Genomic DNA, 17236 nt, shown 5'->3' on the forward strand with positions numbered 1-17236 from the left:
ATTTTCAGATATTGGACCCAATATATCCTGGTCAGGAGTTGCCACTGCCTCTACATCTGGCTGAAGCCGGTCGCATGAGTTGGCGCCCAATTGGAAATTCTTACTTATGGAGTGAATATTATAATCTCTCAAACCTCCTTTCACAGGATAACAAAATTGGATTTCTTAAATCTTTTGCGTGCTATCCACTTCATGCAAGTGGCGATCCATTTCGCTGTTGTGTATCAGTCAGAGATATCGGCTTGCATTCCTCAAGTCGGTTAAAGAAGACTGGTCAAATCTTGCATAATCTGGATGACTCAAAGAAGCGATTTGTTCACCAAGTGACGCTTAATACTCCATTAGTAGTGAACAGCTACCTTCCCGAGGTAGTTTCATTGACAATAGAAAGTAGTGGAGTTACTCGTACTGCATTTCTTTCAGAGGTTTGTGGCTTAGTTTTTTTATGTAATATATTTTAATTGGAATTCAGATTTCTGCACTACTTTGTTTTTCTTGAGTTTTATTGAGTATGTTGCAAGTACTGAAGAAATCTTATATACAAAACTAAAGCAGGTGGCAACTTCCTTTCATCATATTGATCCATCACATGACCTTGGATTGGAAATCCATATGCAACGATTCAAACCATTGGATTTGAAGTTCCCTCGAATGGAAAAATTCTGTGCAATGGCCAAGTTCAGTGGGACCAAGTTTTCACTGTCTGAATATGTGACCTTTTATCCAGATTTGTCAAATGGTACTGGATATTTACCCATATATTTACTATTGAGGTTATTGTTTGTGATAAATTTGCTAATTATATTGGTGTTACTTTATTATAGGTCCCATATATGTGACTGTGGAGAAAACAATTGATGCATTCTCTGGTGCCAGGGAACTCTTCATTTTCGTTCCCTTTTTGTTATATAATTGTACTGGTTTCCCCCTCTTGGTATCACATTCTGCTGATGACATGAATGGAAGGGGCTTCATTATTCCTTCCTGCTATGATTTGGTTGAACATGAACTACTACTGGGCAAAAAAGATGGTCTCAGCCTGCTATCTCTGAATCAAGAGCCACATGCTATGGCTCCACCTAGTTCGTTGAGTTCTTCCTCAAAGAATCGCATCATCTCAACTAGGGAGAATGTAAATTTACGCTCGGCTAGATTTCATAGCAAACCTTTTATTTCATCTGATTCCCTCTCAAATTCTCACAATATGTTGGATAAAATTGATTTGGATGGTCAAAAAGCTTTTCTAAACAGTCCATCGACTTCAAGCAATCCCAACTCTGCGGGACATGAGCATGGAAGCGTTAGGGCATGCATGTATTCTCCGTTTCCTTTTTCCTCTACAAATGAAGTTATGGTTAGAGTAAGTAGGTGCGTACCTGAATGTGTTTCAGAAACCATGCCAAATTCTTTGTGGTCAAGTCCCTTTTTTCTTCTTCCACCAAGTGGTTCAACTACTATTCTTGTTCCCAAATCATCATCAAATGCTGCATTCATGATATCCCTGACATCTAGTGCAGTTGCTAGACCACTTGATGGGAGGACGAATGCCATTACTTTCCAGCCTAGGTGACACACTTGGCATAACTAGAGTAAACAAAAAATCTCCTTGTATGGTTTCAATGCTGTCTTTGTCATGTGATACTCTTTTTTCTTTGGCAGATATGTTATCAGTAATGCTTGTAATAAGGACTTGTGTTATAAGCAAAAGGGAACTGATTTTGTCTTCCGTTTGCGCATTGGAGAACATGCACATCTTCACTGGACAGATGCTACCAGGTTGTTGCACATCTTCACACTCACTCGCATATCCACATTTCAAATGCATATTTTAAGGATATCCGGTCTGCATATTGGAAGCAAATACAAATTTGTGTCTAGGAATGTCCAATGAAGTAATTCACTCGATATATGTTTTTATTATATTTTGAGTATTTTCCCAGCCATGTATCAAATCCTATAGTATTTTGCCCCCCTTTTTAGGTAATACATAAAATGGGGCTATAATATTATGAACTTAGCTGATGTAGGCATGAAATAATTATTTTTAATTGGGACATTGAACACACCCAATGGGTCTCCAACCCATGATCTCACACTCCGCCCTCTTGTTACAAGGGGAGGAGGTGTCACATTTTAGCTAAATCTCATGGGCAACATGGGTAAACATAATTAACTTGTAAATGAATCGTTCAGTGCAAAACAGAGGATGCACATCCTTTTCTGTGCCATGCACTTGTCCGAAGCGTGTGCCTTTTGCCTAAGCTAAGCCTTTTTGAAGGAGTGTTGTGAGGCTGTACATATGAGCCTTCTAAGCTGCATACTGTAAACGCACCCTGGAATGCTTTAATAGCTCTGAATAGAACCCCCCTTATATTTCATGTAGTGTATTTCCCCTTGAAGAACCCTAATTAATCTGTGAGACTAGTGTATTTCCTTAAAGGGTAGTTTACCATCCATTCATTCCACTAGTCTCTGAGAATGCAAAACGCAAATCCATTGCCATGGTTGGTTTTCCTGCTTTCATTCTATGGATAATGGAATGCATTACTATCTCTAGATTCTCTACCAATATAAATGGGGAGCAGGACAGATCGTGCGCGCTTCCCTTAAACATGATTCCCCTTCTTCACTGCACTAATCCTCCCCGAGGAGGATTGAACTCATAACTCTAACTCTAATATACGGGATCGTCGCTTCTCCTTGCTCTACGGTCAGTGATAGAGAGTCAATAGAGGTTGTGGGGAAACCCCCCCCCCCACACACCTTCCGTGGCTACTGCCACTCTTGGCTCCCGAGAGTCGTCCGCCCTTTACACAGGAAAATTAGGAGGTCCTCAGCAGAACAAAGAAATCTTCGTTTTTTTTACACCTCTAGTGAAATTATTTTCAAGATTGAGCACCAGAGCTGCTCATAACAATGCCAAAAAGAAGGTTCGGTAAACTCAGACTCTGATAGGATAGGATTGTGCCCACCAGGCACTTTGGGTGTCATATTTTGGCCGAGTTTACCTCTTGCACTTTGGACAGCTGTCCATAGCATCATAAAGAGGGCCTCCCTTTCAAGGTAAAAAAATGGTACGATGCATAGGAGGTTGGTTTCTCAACGTGGTGTATAGCACGAAAACCCGTTCGATAAAGGTCGTTTACATGAACTAAGAGAAGAAAGGACCGATTCTCTTCTTTCTCTTTCTTAGGGGGGAAAGAGAAAGAGGATCTTATGGAGGGTGGGGGATTGGCCCAACACACGTGCATGAAACGTGAGCAAAAAATGATGAAATATGCCTTAAAAGCTCATGGACCCCTACCGATGTCAGTATGTACGGTCATGAATCCTCAAGCATCTTTGGACAACTATCGTCGTCTTGTCTTCTAGCATGTATACATCGGATTTGATCACTGGAAACAGAACGGTCTACTCTTCATAGCCGTACCCAAGCCTTTCGGCCTTCATGAATCCTGGAATATGCAATTAAGCTTCTGGTATCACTTTAGGGCTTATGTGCAAGCTAGATATGGAGAAGGCATATGATCATGTTAATTGTGATTTTCTTCTATATCTACTGGGTAGGTGTGGATTTGGAGAAAAATGGAGGTCATGGATCAGATGGTGTATCTCCACGGCAAGATTCTTTGTGTTAATCAACGAAAGTCCAGAGGGTTTCTTCCCGAGCTCTCGTGGCTTGAGACAAGGGGATCCGTTGTCTCCATTACTTGTTGTTATTGTTATGGAGGCACTAAGCAGGATGATTTCAGCCTTAGTGACTAATGGTTATATGTGTGGTTTTCAGATTGGATCGCCGAGTAGGGGTACCATTACCATCTCACATTTACTGTTTGCAGATGATACGCTTATTATGTGTGATGCCGAGTTAGATCAATTGAGGGCTGTGAGGGCATTGTTGCTTTGTTTTGAAGCAGTGTCTGGTTTAAAAGTGAATTATGATAAATCTGAGTTGGTGCCTATTGGAGAAGTTCAAAATTTGAGAGTATTGGCTGGTACACTGGGTTGTAAGATAGGGTCTCTCCCTATGAACTATTTGGGATTACCATTGGGTTCAGCCTCGAGGGCGATTTCTATTTGGGATACTGTGATTGAAAAAGTAGAGAGAAGATTGGCAGGTTGGAAGAGAATGTATTTGTCAAAAGGGGGCCGGATTACGCTTATTAAAAGTACGCTTTCTAATCTACCCACTTACTTCTTATCCTTATTCCCTATACCGGCTAGTGTAGCGGGACGTCTTGAGAAGATACAAAGAGACTTTCTGTGGGGGGGTCTAGGTGAAGAGTTCAAATTCCATTTAGTCAAGTGGGAAATGGTGTGCCGTCCTATATCCAATGGTGGTTTGGGTATTAGAAATTTGAGGATGTTCAATCGGGCACTACTTGGCAAATGGTTGTGGCGGTATATCAAGGAACTGGATGCCTTATAGAAGATTGTGATTGAGAACAAATACGGTAGTCTTGAGGGGGGTTGGTGTACTAGAGATGTTCGAGGGGCCGCTGGTAAGGGACTATGGAAACACATTAGAAGAGGATGGGTGGTTTTCCATCAACATACAAGATTGCAATTGGGTACAGGTTCAAAGATCAGATTTTGGAAGGATGTTTGGTGTTCCGATAGTGCTCTACAAGATAGGTTTCCTACACTTTTCGTGATTGCAAATGCTAAAGATGCCATGGTGGCGGAGGTAATGGAAGTGGTAGGTAGAAACATCCAATGGAATATCAATTTCTTTCGGGCAGCACATGACTGGGAGATGGGGAGTTTTGTAGATTTTTATAGTCTTTTATACTCTTGTCGCCCAAATACCCAGCATACAAATGATTTGTGGTGGAGTCCAACAAGGAAAGGGGTCTTCATTGTTAGCTCCTTTTACAAGGTACTTACACAAGTTCCTGACAGACAATTTCCATGGAGAAAGCTTTGGCGCAATAAGGCTCCTCTCAAAGCTTCTTTCTTTGTTTGGACAGCGGCTCTGGGGAAGATTCTTACTACGGATAATCTAAGAAAAAGAAACATAATTATAGCAGACTGGTGTTGTATGTGTAAAAAAGGGGGTGAATCGGTGGATCATTTACTTTTACATTGCGAAGTAGCCAGGACTATTTGGGATGCGGTGTTTAACATAGTAGATCTAGCGTGGGTTATGCCAGAAACTGTGATGGATGCTTTGGCCTGTTGGACCTCAATTGGAGGTGCGAGACAGATTAAAGCGGTTTGGAAGATGATTCCAAACTGTATTTTGTGGTGCTTATGGCAGGAGTGCAATGAGAGGATTTTTGAAGACAAAGAGAGATCAATAGCGGAGCTAAAAATGTTATTTTTTAGGACCCTATGTACTTGGGCTAATGCTGTGGTCTTTAATGGCATGGAATTTCATGAGTTTTTAGTTTCTAATGCTCCCACCTAATTAGGATGGGAGCATTAGAACATTTGTTTGTAATTGACACTTGTTTGGATGAATATATACTTATTTTACTTATCAAAAAAAAAAAAGCTTCTGGTATCACCAATAAATTCCGTATCTTCCTCAAGGACGCTTTGGAAGGATCAATGGTCACTTGCGCAATTAAATAGTCTGAGTTAGTTTGGCATCCAAGGTAACCGAAGTAGCTGAAAGTTGGTGCAGTAGTTGGTTTGTATAATCCCCCCAAGCGGGATTTAGGGCAGTAATGGTCCTATCTAATTTGTAAGCAATAAGCTTTGGGTTCATTGCAAGCCTGTAACTCTAGCAATCTGCCAAAAGCAATCGAAATATTCCTTAGTGAATTAGGTGAAAACTTGAACTACTCACTAGCTAGCCGGACTAGTAGGGGGGGCGGGGCCTATTTGGAGACCCTAAAGATAGTTTTCCTTTTTTTTGTATGGACAACTTAGAAAAGATCTTCAGCTTAGAATAAATATTAATGGAAACGCCAAATCCTTGTCATGGATTGGTGTTGCATATGCAAAAAGAGTGATTCCATTGGCCACTAATGCTCCATTGTGAGATTGGCATGACCCTATAGAATGACTTCTTTGCTAGAGTGGGGTTAGCTTGGGTGATGCTGAGAATGGTTGTTGATTTTCTAGCAAATTGGAGAGGCCTTCATGTTAATCTACAAATTGCAACAATTTGGAAGATGGTCTCGATATGCTTATGGTGGTGTCATTGAAGGGAGATGAACGAAAGAAGTTTTGAAGATCGCGAGCAGTCAATGGATGAGCTTAAAGCATTCTTTTTTAACACGTTACTCCATTGGTAGATTGTAATTGATTTTTTTTCTTTTTTTGATAAGTAAGAAAGACAATTTTATTAGAACAAATGAAATAGGTGAAGCCCATGTACACAGTATACAAAACAAAACACCTAATTACATTCTTAGGAAGTAGAAAGCAACAACAAAAAGTCAGAGATTGAAATTGATTTTAATGGCATGAGCTTTCATGACGTTCTTGCATCACTGGATTATCATTCATAGGTGATGCGCTTGTATATGTCCCATGCACTTGCACATTGCACATTATTTTCTTCAATAAAATTTGTTTACCAATAAAAATAGTTTGTGGGAGTAATTACCAGAGTTCTAGCCCAAAGCTACCATGCGAGGATTTCTTGCAGAATGAGAGAATCAAAGGAGGTGTTTGCTTAAAAGCATAACAAATTAAATATTTAAGCTGAAGATGTTAAACTTGGACGGTACTTATAGATTAAACTTGGGTAATTTCTACTAGACTGTGGACATTGGTACTCTGTTTCATCTGTTTCATCTACTGAATCATGTCTATAGCCTCTTTGTTTGCTTACTTTTTTCCATTACTTGGAGTTCCCTCTTCCATTTCAATTTTTTTAAGTATTCTGCTTTTCCTCCTTTATTTACATTTCAACATGCAGCAGGGAGTTACTGGTTTCCATTCGTTATAATGAACCTGGATGGCAATGGTCCGGCGGTTTCTTGCCAGATCATCTAGGTGATACTCAAGTCAAATTGCGGAATTACGTCTCCAATGCATTGAATATGATACGGGTTGAAGTGCAGAATGCTGATGTTTCCATTGGAGATGAGAAAATTGTTGGAAGCCTCCATGGAAGTTCTGGGACAAACTTGATTCTTTTATCAGATGATGACACAGGGTATATGCCATACAGAATTGATAATTTCTCAAAGGAGGTCAGTATTGTTGTTCATTTAGTTTATTTGCTACATATATCCCAAATTAAGGTTTCATGGTTGATTTTGTGTTTTTTTTTCTGTGCTAATGTTTCTAATTGGCCTCCTTGTTTTACAAAATATTTTTCTTCACTCATCTCTTTCTCTGTACCACCCCACATCTATGGGAGGGAAATAGGTGGGATCCCCCATTGCTTGGGAAGAAATGTTCTCAACATTTATAGGATTCCAAGTTAACATTTATTAGTCCTGTTGAAATATAAGCCTGGATGTGGCTTGTGCCTTACTTGGGTTGTTCTAAGTGTTATTAGAGTCAATCCTAACCAAGACTAGGGTGTCAAGCATGAGTGGTGAGATTGTAACACCCCCACATCAATGGAAAATTCTTGCATGGTAGTGTTTAGGTGTTGGCTGGGATTCTAAATTGCCTGGTAGGAAGAAGTTCTAAAAATTTAATAATGATTCGACCAATTGTAACCTCCATTAGTTCTTTGGGAGTATAAGCTCAGATATGGTTTGGATTTTTCTTATGCTTATCAGTGTAAATTTATCATTTATCATTTCTATAGGTGTTTGATAGTTATATAGTTAAACGTTCTTGCTTCCTTTAGTCTTTTGCATGTTGTTTGAACCCATTGGTCAAATGTCAAAATGCATGGTCAACGATGTATATTCTCCAGAGTCCTGCACAGCCATGATGTTCAAATCTTGATTCACTATTTTTGGTACTTGCCACTTTGTAGAGGCTACGGATCTACCAGCAAAAATGTGAGACTTTTGAGACTATTGTTCACTCTTATACATCTTGCCCTTATGCCTGGGATGAACCCTGCTACCCACACCGTCTAGCTGTGGAGGTAAGCTATTTGGTTTCATTTAATATGATGGTACCTTCTATTGTTTACTAAGGAAAGCTTGTTGGTGCCTTCGGAACTGCAAGGTACCTGGAGAGCGTGTTCTGGGGTCATATTCTCTTGATGATGTCAAAGAGTACAAGCCTGTATACTTACCATCATCCTCTGAGGTATATTTGTTTAGCCTTTATTCTTTATGTTAACTATAACGGTCAATGGTTTGCAAAACATTGGTGTCGAATTCTTTAGTTTGTATCAACTTTGCATGGTTTAATTTTCTGAACTGATCCTTTTTTGAAGTCCCCAGATCATCTGTCCAAAAATGACCAACAAATCGATCTAATTTCGTCCCTTGAATGTTGTGTGAAAATAGATAACCAACATCAGCTCAATACTCCTGTAAAACTGTGCTTAGTCGAGTTCTTCCAGAGTTGCATGACAAAAGAAAAAGAGAAACAAATTGAATAATGTTTTGTTTTTGATATGCTTATCACTTTTTTGTGTTGGCGGGGAAACCTTCTTTGTCTTCTCACTGAAATTACAGACAATATTACAAAATTGGAGAAGTGATTACAAAGAAAACAAAATAACACATTGTATAATTTAATCAGATTGGGATGTCATAACAACTGCAGAATTTGTAAACCAAACTATACCTGAGCTATCCACTATCATTGCTTCGCTTGTATGATCTAGAGGAAAATATTTTCTTAGGAATGAGAAGACAGGGCTTCTCTTTAACAATAAAGATCCAAAAAACTTAATCAATTAAAGAATAGCTGCCTTATAAATCCAAGTAGTCTTTCATTATTGTCATGACTTTCTTAACAGATTAGAATTCAAAATGGCTTCATTAATTAGCATAGAATATGTAGGTAGTTATCACATGAAATTATTTTTTTATGCTTCATATATGATAAAACCAATTTAGCCATGATAAATGCACAGAGAAAGTGAGACACAAAACTTAAACTTGCATTGAGTTTTTATGTTAAAAAAGGGTTTTTCTTTTTAAATACTACCAGTCTACCAGGAAGGTTATTTTTTTCGAAGTAAATGGGTTTGTTAGGTGTATCTCTTGTATACATCCTGTGTGCTGGAGTACCACTCTTTTTCATCATTAATAAAATATTTGTTTCTTGACAAGTAAAAAGTTTGAATGATAAAAGAGTTGGAATAGCCTAAGTACACAGGAAATATACAAGACAAAACACCTAACTAGGAAGGAGGAAAGGATCCAAGAAAATTATGAAAAGTAAGCCCATTAAATCAACAGCTACTGTTCTTAGAAATAACATATTGAAAAAGAAAGATCTAAGCTCCTTCAATTAGCGTTCCCAATCTTTGAAACAACAGTCGCTTCTTTCCTTCCAAGTCCACCATAAATCGCAAATGAGAGCCATCTTCCAGATTGAAACAGTATGTGGAATACCTTGAAGGGTTCTTCAATATGCAATACCATCAAGCATGACCAAAGCTAACCCAACTCTTCCAAAAAACTCATCCTACAAGACCCTAGCAACCTCACAATGAACTAGTAAATGATCCATTGTTTCACCACTTTTTCTACGTATGCAACACCATTCAATACCAATGATCCAGCATTTCCATAGGTTGTCCGCTGTCACGATCGTCCCCAAAGGGGCATTCCATACAAAGAAAGTGGCCTTTAAAGGTTCCCCAATCAAGAGAGTTTCCCTTTCTTAGAGGGAGCCCACTACAGTTTATCCACCTCTTGATTACTGACTCCTGTGGAATACAACAAGCTGAAGCATTCTGAAGTTCTACCAATTTCCCAATCATGGGCCTGAAGAAACTAACATTCCACTTGATAGTCTCCCAAAACCAATTTCCCAATCATGCCTCCGGGTCACTCTGATCCTATAGACAAGTGTCATACCAGAATCTGACCCTATAGCCATCCCCTACCACATATTTGATGTGTCTAGAAAATACCACCCGACCTTTTCTAACGCTCTTCTATAGCTCTTTGTACCTCCCATGCACCCCCCCCCCCCCCCCCCCCCCCAAAAAAAAAAAATCCCCAAAAAGAAAATCACCCCCATATTTTGAATCAATCACCATCTTTCACAAGGCCTCCCTCTCATGGTTGTGCCACCACATCCATATCTCAAGATGAGTTTGATTAAATACCCTCAGGTTTTGGATCCCTAAGCCACCACCTGAAATTGGACATCATATCAACGTTTTAAAAACCATTCCATTCCAACTGGAATGGCCGGAATTTCTTGTGCCGGACCTATTCCGTCTCGGGTCAAATTCCGGGTTTCGGCCAATTTCGGTCAATTCCTGCTTGATTCCGGTATTTCGGCTGGAATGGTAATTCTGGTCCGAAATTAAGTTAAACATTTGAATGAAGTTAAAGCAATGGTCCTTTTATAAATCAGCTGAAGAATGAGAGATGAAATTATATTTTTATGGCCCAGTCAACTACCCCATCTTCTGATCTGCCCTTCCCCTGCGAGACTCCATCCAGAAATCCCTGCCAAAACACTTTTGACGTTTGACTTGTCATCCATGTGTGACACTTGATTGGACCAACTCCATCTCTAGACGTCTAGTAAAAATTTATTTTTGTGTGTTTTTAAAATTCTGTGACACCTGATTGAACCAACTCAAAATTGGGACAAAAGTTCAATTTATAATGCTTTCTTAAAATTCTGCATGATGCAAGTCAAGTCAGTGTGTTTACCATGGTTTAAAAATAAAATAAATATACCAATAAATATGTGTGTTTTACATATATGTGTGTTTTTAAGACTTATATTAAAAAATATATTTAAGTTTCTCAGTTATGTATATTTTTAAGACTTGTATTGATATTATTTTGGAATATAGTTTATATATATATATATAATTTATCCATTTAATGTCTATCCTGAAATGGTACACCGAAATGTACCGGTACCAAAATATTCCGTTCCAGTGCTCCAACCGGAACGGTCACCGGAACAGATTTCAAAACTTTGCATCATACCTTGTCTCAATTGACTAAATGAAATTTTTCCTCTTCACCTAGTCCACCCCAAAGAGAATCATGTTGTGACTTCTCAATCCGATAAGCGTTTATTAGCGGCATGTGCCATAGTCTCTGTCATTCTTGTAATTAACTTCCATACTTGATGGATATCTGTGGTTCTTACTTGTTAGATAACCTTATATGCATGAATTCTTGCACCATTCGTTTGCTGGCTTACACTAATTTTTGCCTGCAGAAGCCTGAGAGAACATTGCATTTGTCAGTCCATGCGGAAGGGGCAACCAAGGTGCATTTCTAATAGTTTAGTGCATGCAGTGGACTATTTGGTGTGTTATCTTGATAGCTTAACGTTGCATTCACCCGTTACAGGTCCTCTGTGTTATTGATTCAAGTTACCACATATTGAATGACATCAAGAATTCAAGTGTCTATCACTTTAGAGAAAAAAGGAAACATTCTCAGAAACATGAAAAGCTTGTTGATTACAAGGAAAAAATATCTTTTGTTATTCCACATGTTGGTATCTCCTTGATTAATCATGGCCCACAGGTATATGGAATATAGATTTCTCTTCATCAATGAAACTTCTCCAAACTTTGTTCATCGGTTTATTATTTTGCAGGAATTGCTTTTCGCTTGTGCAAAGAATTTAACAGTCGAGCTGCTACAGAGTTTGGATCAGCAGAAGCTTTCCTGTCAAATCTCATCATTGCAAATAGACAACCAGCTGCGCACTACCCCATATCCGGTTATCTTGTCCTTTGACCGTGAACCATTGGCTTCTGAAAACTCTTGCGAACCCGTATTCTACCTAGCTGTGTCAAAGTGGAGGAAGAAAGATATTTCATTGGTGTCATTTGAATATATAAGCCTAAGGTTACATTTTCTGAAATTAGTATATCTTAAAAGTTTGAGACTTTTGGTGCTTATTATATAACTTTTATTGCCTGCAGAGTAGCAGATTTCCACCTTGAGCTTGAGGAAGAAGTGATACTGAGCTTGTTTCACTTATTCAAAAATGTGTATTCAAGGTCCCAATATAGAGTCTTGCCATTTTCGGATCCCTTACTTCATCCTCATATCTATGATATGCGTTTGGTGAAGGAATCCTTGGCAGATGTTCAGAAAATTGAGTACTTGAATGTAAGGGAGGATCGCCTCCTATCAATGTATGTTCCTGTGTTTAATGAAAACAATAGGGGCAGTCTTTCATTACCTTCAGTAGTTCCAATTGGAGCTCCTTGGCAGCAAATTTATCTTTTGGCGAGAAGACAGAAGAAAATCTATGTTGAAGTGTTTGATGTGGCCCCCATCAAGTTGACGTTAAGGTGAGTCTGTTATTCCTCCCAGCAGCCATGAGTTTGCTGTATATAGCTTATTCTTACCTTATTCCTTAAAGCCAATTTATTATGATGAATATCTCTTGCACAGCTTTTCCAGCTCTCCATGGATGCTCAGAAATGGGGTTCTTTCCTCTGGAGACTCTCTCATCCATGTAAGCTACATCTTTTTCCTGCTTAGAAAAAAAATGCAGCATATTTTTCCAAGAAATGGTGTCCAAGATATTATAACTAATTCTTCCAAGCCCACATAGGAGAGTGGCAGTGGATTGACAGGCAGTACAAAACTCTGATATTTAATAAACATGGTATGTACTAGAAAGGTAGTCTAAAAACTTTGGGTCATGTGGAGTTTTGTTACACAAAGTTGGGTGCTATATGATTTGTATAATCTCAAAAAAAAATCTCCGAACGGTAGGATGCATGGAGTGGATTATAAAAGGTTAAAAATTGGGTCTCTGTACATGGGGACATCATACATGAATAGGCATGGCAATCCATGTAGAAATCTTTATGTTGCCACCTGAAGTAAATTTTGAGTTACGCATGCGCGACACATGTATATTTGTATTTTAATTGTATGTATATGCGAAGCCCCCCACTACAGGTGGAGATTGAGTATCCTCTATTTCTGGAAAGAGAATGACAAGGATGTGGACTCGGAGAAACAGTTTCAACTGATGGATATATCCACCATATTATGATAACTTTTCTCAGAACTAAAATCTAGCATCACCGTCATTTTACATGAATACTTATGGTGATAATAAATTACAGAGAGGCATTATGGCTCTTGCTGATGTGGAGGGAGCACGTATTCATCTCAAACAACTGACTATTGCGCATCACATGGCTAGCTGGGAATCCATTCAGGAGATCGTTATCAGGCATTACACTCGGCAACTTCTTCATGAGATTTACAAGGTAAATTTTTTATAATTATAAGGTCATTTTCATTACACTTTTTGCTTTATTAAGTATTTTTATTGCATTGTACATCATTGATGAATTAAAGAATGTCATTGTGCAGTAAGATGAGGAGTTGTTAAAAGTGTTATCGATTTGTACTACCATTTAGAAATTAATTTTAGTTGCATGCTTCAAACTTTGCCACAGACTACTGTTTTTGTCCTGCTAATTCTTCTTCCTAGTTTCTAGGTTTTTATTAGGATAAATAATGAGAATTTTTGCCCTTGAGGCTAAGATTCAGTTTTGTTTAATGTTTACTGCTTTTGGCAGATGTATTCTCTTGCCAGCTTCTCCCATGGGACAGTATTTTCATGCCTGCTTTCTAACTAAAGGGTTTTTTCAATACAACCACCATTGTTTAGTTTATCTCAATGATGCACGCGTGCATATATCGTGTGTTTTCGTGAAATTTGTTAAAAGACTTTGTTAGAGTGAGAAGGATATGTTAGTTGAAGGAATAATTTGTTATGAGGGAATATTTGTTCATTTTACTTTATTTGCAACACAACTAATATATAAACACTCATTTATAATGAAAGTCTGACCGAGGCTATTACATAGCCTCCTCTATCTTTCTTTCATGCAATCCTTATTAGCATGGCATCGGAGCATACCGATTAGGGTTTTTAATTGTCTTCAATCCTCTTGATGTTTCCACCTCTTTATTTTCTTCTATATTTCATTCTCTATGTGTGCATTGTGAAGTACAAAACCAATGGGCTTCATGCCCATTGTTAAGGATGGTGCCAATTTCACTTTCATCATCAGTGTGATGTCACCGCCACCATTGTGTCTGCTGTAGTTAGTGGCCTTGGTGTAAATGGTAAAACCGAGATTGTGGCTGCCATGGTTTGAGTTTTGCATTGTGGCTTCCGTGGTTTGGGGATTTTTCTTTTTTTTTTTTTTTTAAGTAAGAAGCAAATTGATAAAGATAGGTATTGCCCAAGTACACCAGAAGTATACATATGAGTACACCAAATTAAGAACTAGAAATTTTTACAAGGAAATCATGGAAGTTGAGACCATTTAACTCTAAAGCAATGGCCCACATAAATAAAGTCTTCCAAAAGAAACTCCTAAACTCCTCCGAGGAACGTTTATGATCCTCAAAGAATCTATCATTCCTTTCACTCAAAATACACCAGAAAATAAAAATAGGAGCCATCTTCCACACAGCTACAATCTGTGGTGTCCCTGTGATCCCTCTCCAGCTGGCTAGTAGTTCCACTACCGTTCCCGGCATTACCCATGCTACTCCCAATCTGTTGAAGAAATAATTCTGTCCCTTGCAAAATCACAATGTAAGACTAAATGATCTACCGTTTCCCCACTATTTCTTCACATACAGCACCAGCCCGTAATTATGAGTCCATGCCTTCTTAGGTTGTCCATGGTTAGTATCTTCTCTAAAGCTGCTGTCCAAACAAAGAACGCAGCCTTGGGAGATGCTTTACTCCATATGTTCTTCCAAGGAAAATTGGGCCTAGCTTGAGCTATAAGAACGTCATAGAAAGTGGATACCGAAAATTTCCTTTTCTTAGAAGGCCTCCATTCCATCGTGTCTTCTGCTGGAACCGCAACAGTGATGTTATATAGTAAGCTGAAAAAATCCACCAGAGCACTCACTTCCCAATCTTGTGCCTCCCTAGTGGGGTTGATGTTCCACTCTTGTGAACCATGTCTAACTACCCTCACATCAGCCACCATAGCTTCCTTTTCTCTTGCAATTCTGAAGATATTAGGATAAGCATCTTTAAGAGCCATATCTCCCACCCACACATCATTCCAAAAACTGATTCTATTGCCCTCCCCCAAACACAGCCTAGTATTACTCGAGAAAGCCCCCCACCCTTGCCTTATGTGCTTCCACAACCCAACACCATAAGCCCCCCTCCCCTCATTAGAATAACAGCCCCCCCTTGCACACCCATACTTTTCATCAATCACCCCTTTCCATAAGGCTTCCCTCTCATAATTTTGTCGCCACAACCATTTTCCTTATAGAGTCTTATTAAAGAATCTAACATTACGAAACCCCAATCCACCAGCTCTCAAGGGGGTGCACACTTTATCCCATCCAACTAAGTAAAATTTAAACTCATCCCCTAGTCCACTCCACAAAAAGTCACGTTGGAGTTTCTCAATTCTAGATGCTATGCTTGCCAGAAGGGAAAATAAAGACATGAAATATGTGGGAAGGTTAGATAGAGTGCTCTTGATAAGAGTGATCTTCCCCCTTTCGATAAGTATTACATTTTCCACCCGGCTAGCCTACGCTCTAATTTCTCTAACACCTCCTCCCAAATTGTCTTGGCTTTAAAAGTTGCACCCAACGGACACCAAGATACTTCATAATTAAAAGTTGCACCCAACGTGTGGGTTTTGCCCAGTGCTCAAGAAAAATCATCCACAAAATAGTGAAAATACATCATCATTAACCAACTCAAAAGCCAAAAATATTGCTGAATAGGACAGCCAAATGAGTGCAATGTATTGTTAGATGGTAACCTAGTTACTTGGAAAAATAAAAGACGGCAGTGGCACAGTTTATTGTCAAAGCAGAGTATGGGGCAATGGCGAATATTGCTAGTGAGTTGATGTGATTACAGAACTTTCTTCTAGAGTGGATTCTGATCTCCTATTCCTATTCTGTTGTTTTGTGATAACCAAACTGCTTTACATATTGCATCTAACCCAGTTTTTAATGAATGAACCAAGCATTTTGAGGTTGATTGTTATTTGGTTCAAGACAATATTTCTAGACGATTCTAGAATTCTAGAGACCAGTTGGCCAACAAGTTTACAAAACCTTAATGTCAAAATCAGTTAAAAGTTTACTTGTTCCAAGTTGGGCTTATGTGATATATATATGCTGACTTTGTTAGAGTTAGGATATGTTAATGTTTGCTATTAAAGGTTAAAATGTCATGTTTCTCAATCAAATAGTACAGTGGAGACAATTTTTGAATATTTTTTCTTCTCATATGTTGAAGGATCTCCTATTAGATTTCTAGAGTTCTTTATGAATTTTCCTATTGGATATCCCTCTCCGATATTATGAACTGCCTCTTCACTCCTCCACTCATTAGTCAGTCGATGATGCAGTCTGAGGACCATATTGGGGGGGATACATTGGAAGACTTTGCATCTGTTTATTTGGACTGCCACAGATTCTACTGCATAATTTTGCATCTGTTGGTAAGATGCCTTAGCTTTGCTTGAGTTGAACAATAGGTAGTATTTGCTTGAAGTTTTATCGAAATTTGTTTGTGTTTGTTTCAATGTAAAATGAGAAATGGGGAAGTGTATTCTGATGAAATTATGTTTTGGAAGAATTGTTGATTTTTTTATGTTTGGTTGGCACCTTGAAAATGATATGGAAAAGAATTTCTGATGTTTGGTTGCATTTGTGATAGTATGACTTCTAATTTTAATTCATCATCTACTCTCGCAAAATAGAAAATTAATCTTTTAAAGATTATTGGCAGTAATAAAATTTTCACTTGAAAATTCGCTGTAAATGCTGAGTGAAGGAACGGGGAGAGAGAGAGAGATAGAGAATATAAGGGTGAGAAACATCAAATCTAATAATCTTAGCAAATTTTGTTCATACACCCATTGTGCTATGGGTTTCTTCGATTTAAGACATTCTGCTAGTTTTTTTAACAATAACCACATGCAGTATGAGTTTTATTGTAAATAAAATCCTCTGCCATGCGGTATGAGTTCATATATCACCATTAAAATACATGCACCAATCACAGACCGCCATGTTTCAATTTAAATTTTTTCTTAAAATAATTTATTTATTTTTTTAAATGAGAAATATAATTTTATAATAAAAAATTATTATATATTTTTAAAAACATCAACAAATTTTCTGAATGCCACTTGTAGTGGCTACAAGCACCACGGGTGGCC

At 38.4% G+C, this 17236-nt stretch overlaps 1 protein-coding gene across 7 annotated transcripts in view; it reads left to right on the forward strand.

Moving 5' to 3' along the window:
* The window catches only part of LOC109000898, an 85884-nt gene that overhangs the window by 63248 nt on the left and 5400 nt on the right, over positions 1-17236 (forward strand). For 4 of the 7 annotated variants that reach the window (XM_035686601.1, XM_035686603.1, XM_035686602.1 and 1 more), the window contains 13 exons: positions 9-425; positions 553-739; positions 825-1566; positions 1660-1776; positions 6875-7151; positions 7895-8008; positions 8092-8175; positions 11242-11292; positions 11376-11555; positions 11629-11882; positions 11960-12334; positions 12438-12501; positions 13124-13270. In XM_035686601.1, coding sequence (XP_035542494.1) covers positions 9-425; positions 553-739; positions 825-1566; positions 1660-1776; positions 6875-7151; positions 7895-8008; positions 8092-8175; positions 11242-11292; positions 11376-11555; positions 11629-11882; positions 11960-12334; positions 12438-12501; positions 13124-13270 — 3009 coding nt within the window. The remainder of the gene's footprint in view (positions 1-8; positions 426-552; positions 740-824; positions 1567-1659; positions 1777-6874; positions 7152-7894; positions 8009-8091; positions 8176-11241; positions 11293-11375; positions 11556-11628; positions 11883-11959; positions 12335-12437; positions 12502-13123; positions 13271-17236) is intronic. The other 3 variants (XM_035686605.1, XM_035686606.1, XM_035686608.1) reach the window with 3 other exon arrangements.

The sequence above is a fragment of the Juglans regia genome, chromosome 16 (assembly GCF_001411555.2).
Source record: "Juglans regia cultivar Chandler chromosome 16, Walnut 2.0, whole genome shotgun sequence".
In the NCBI taxonomy this organism is placed as follows: domain Eukaryota; kingdom Viridiplantae; phylum Streptophyta; class Magnoliopsida; order Fagales; family Juglandaceae; genus Juglans; species Juglans regia.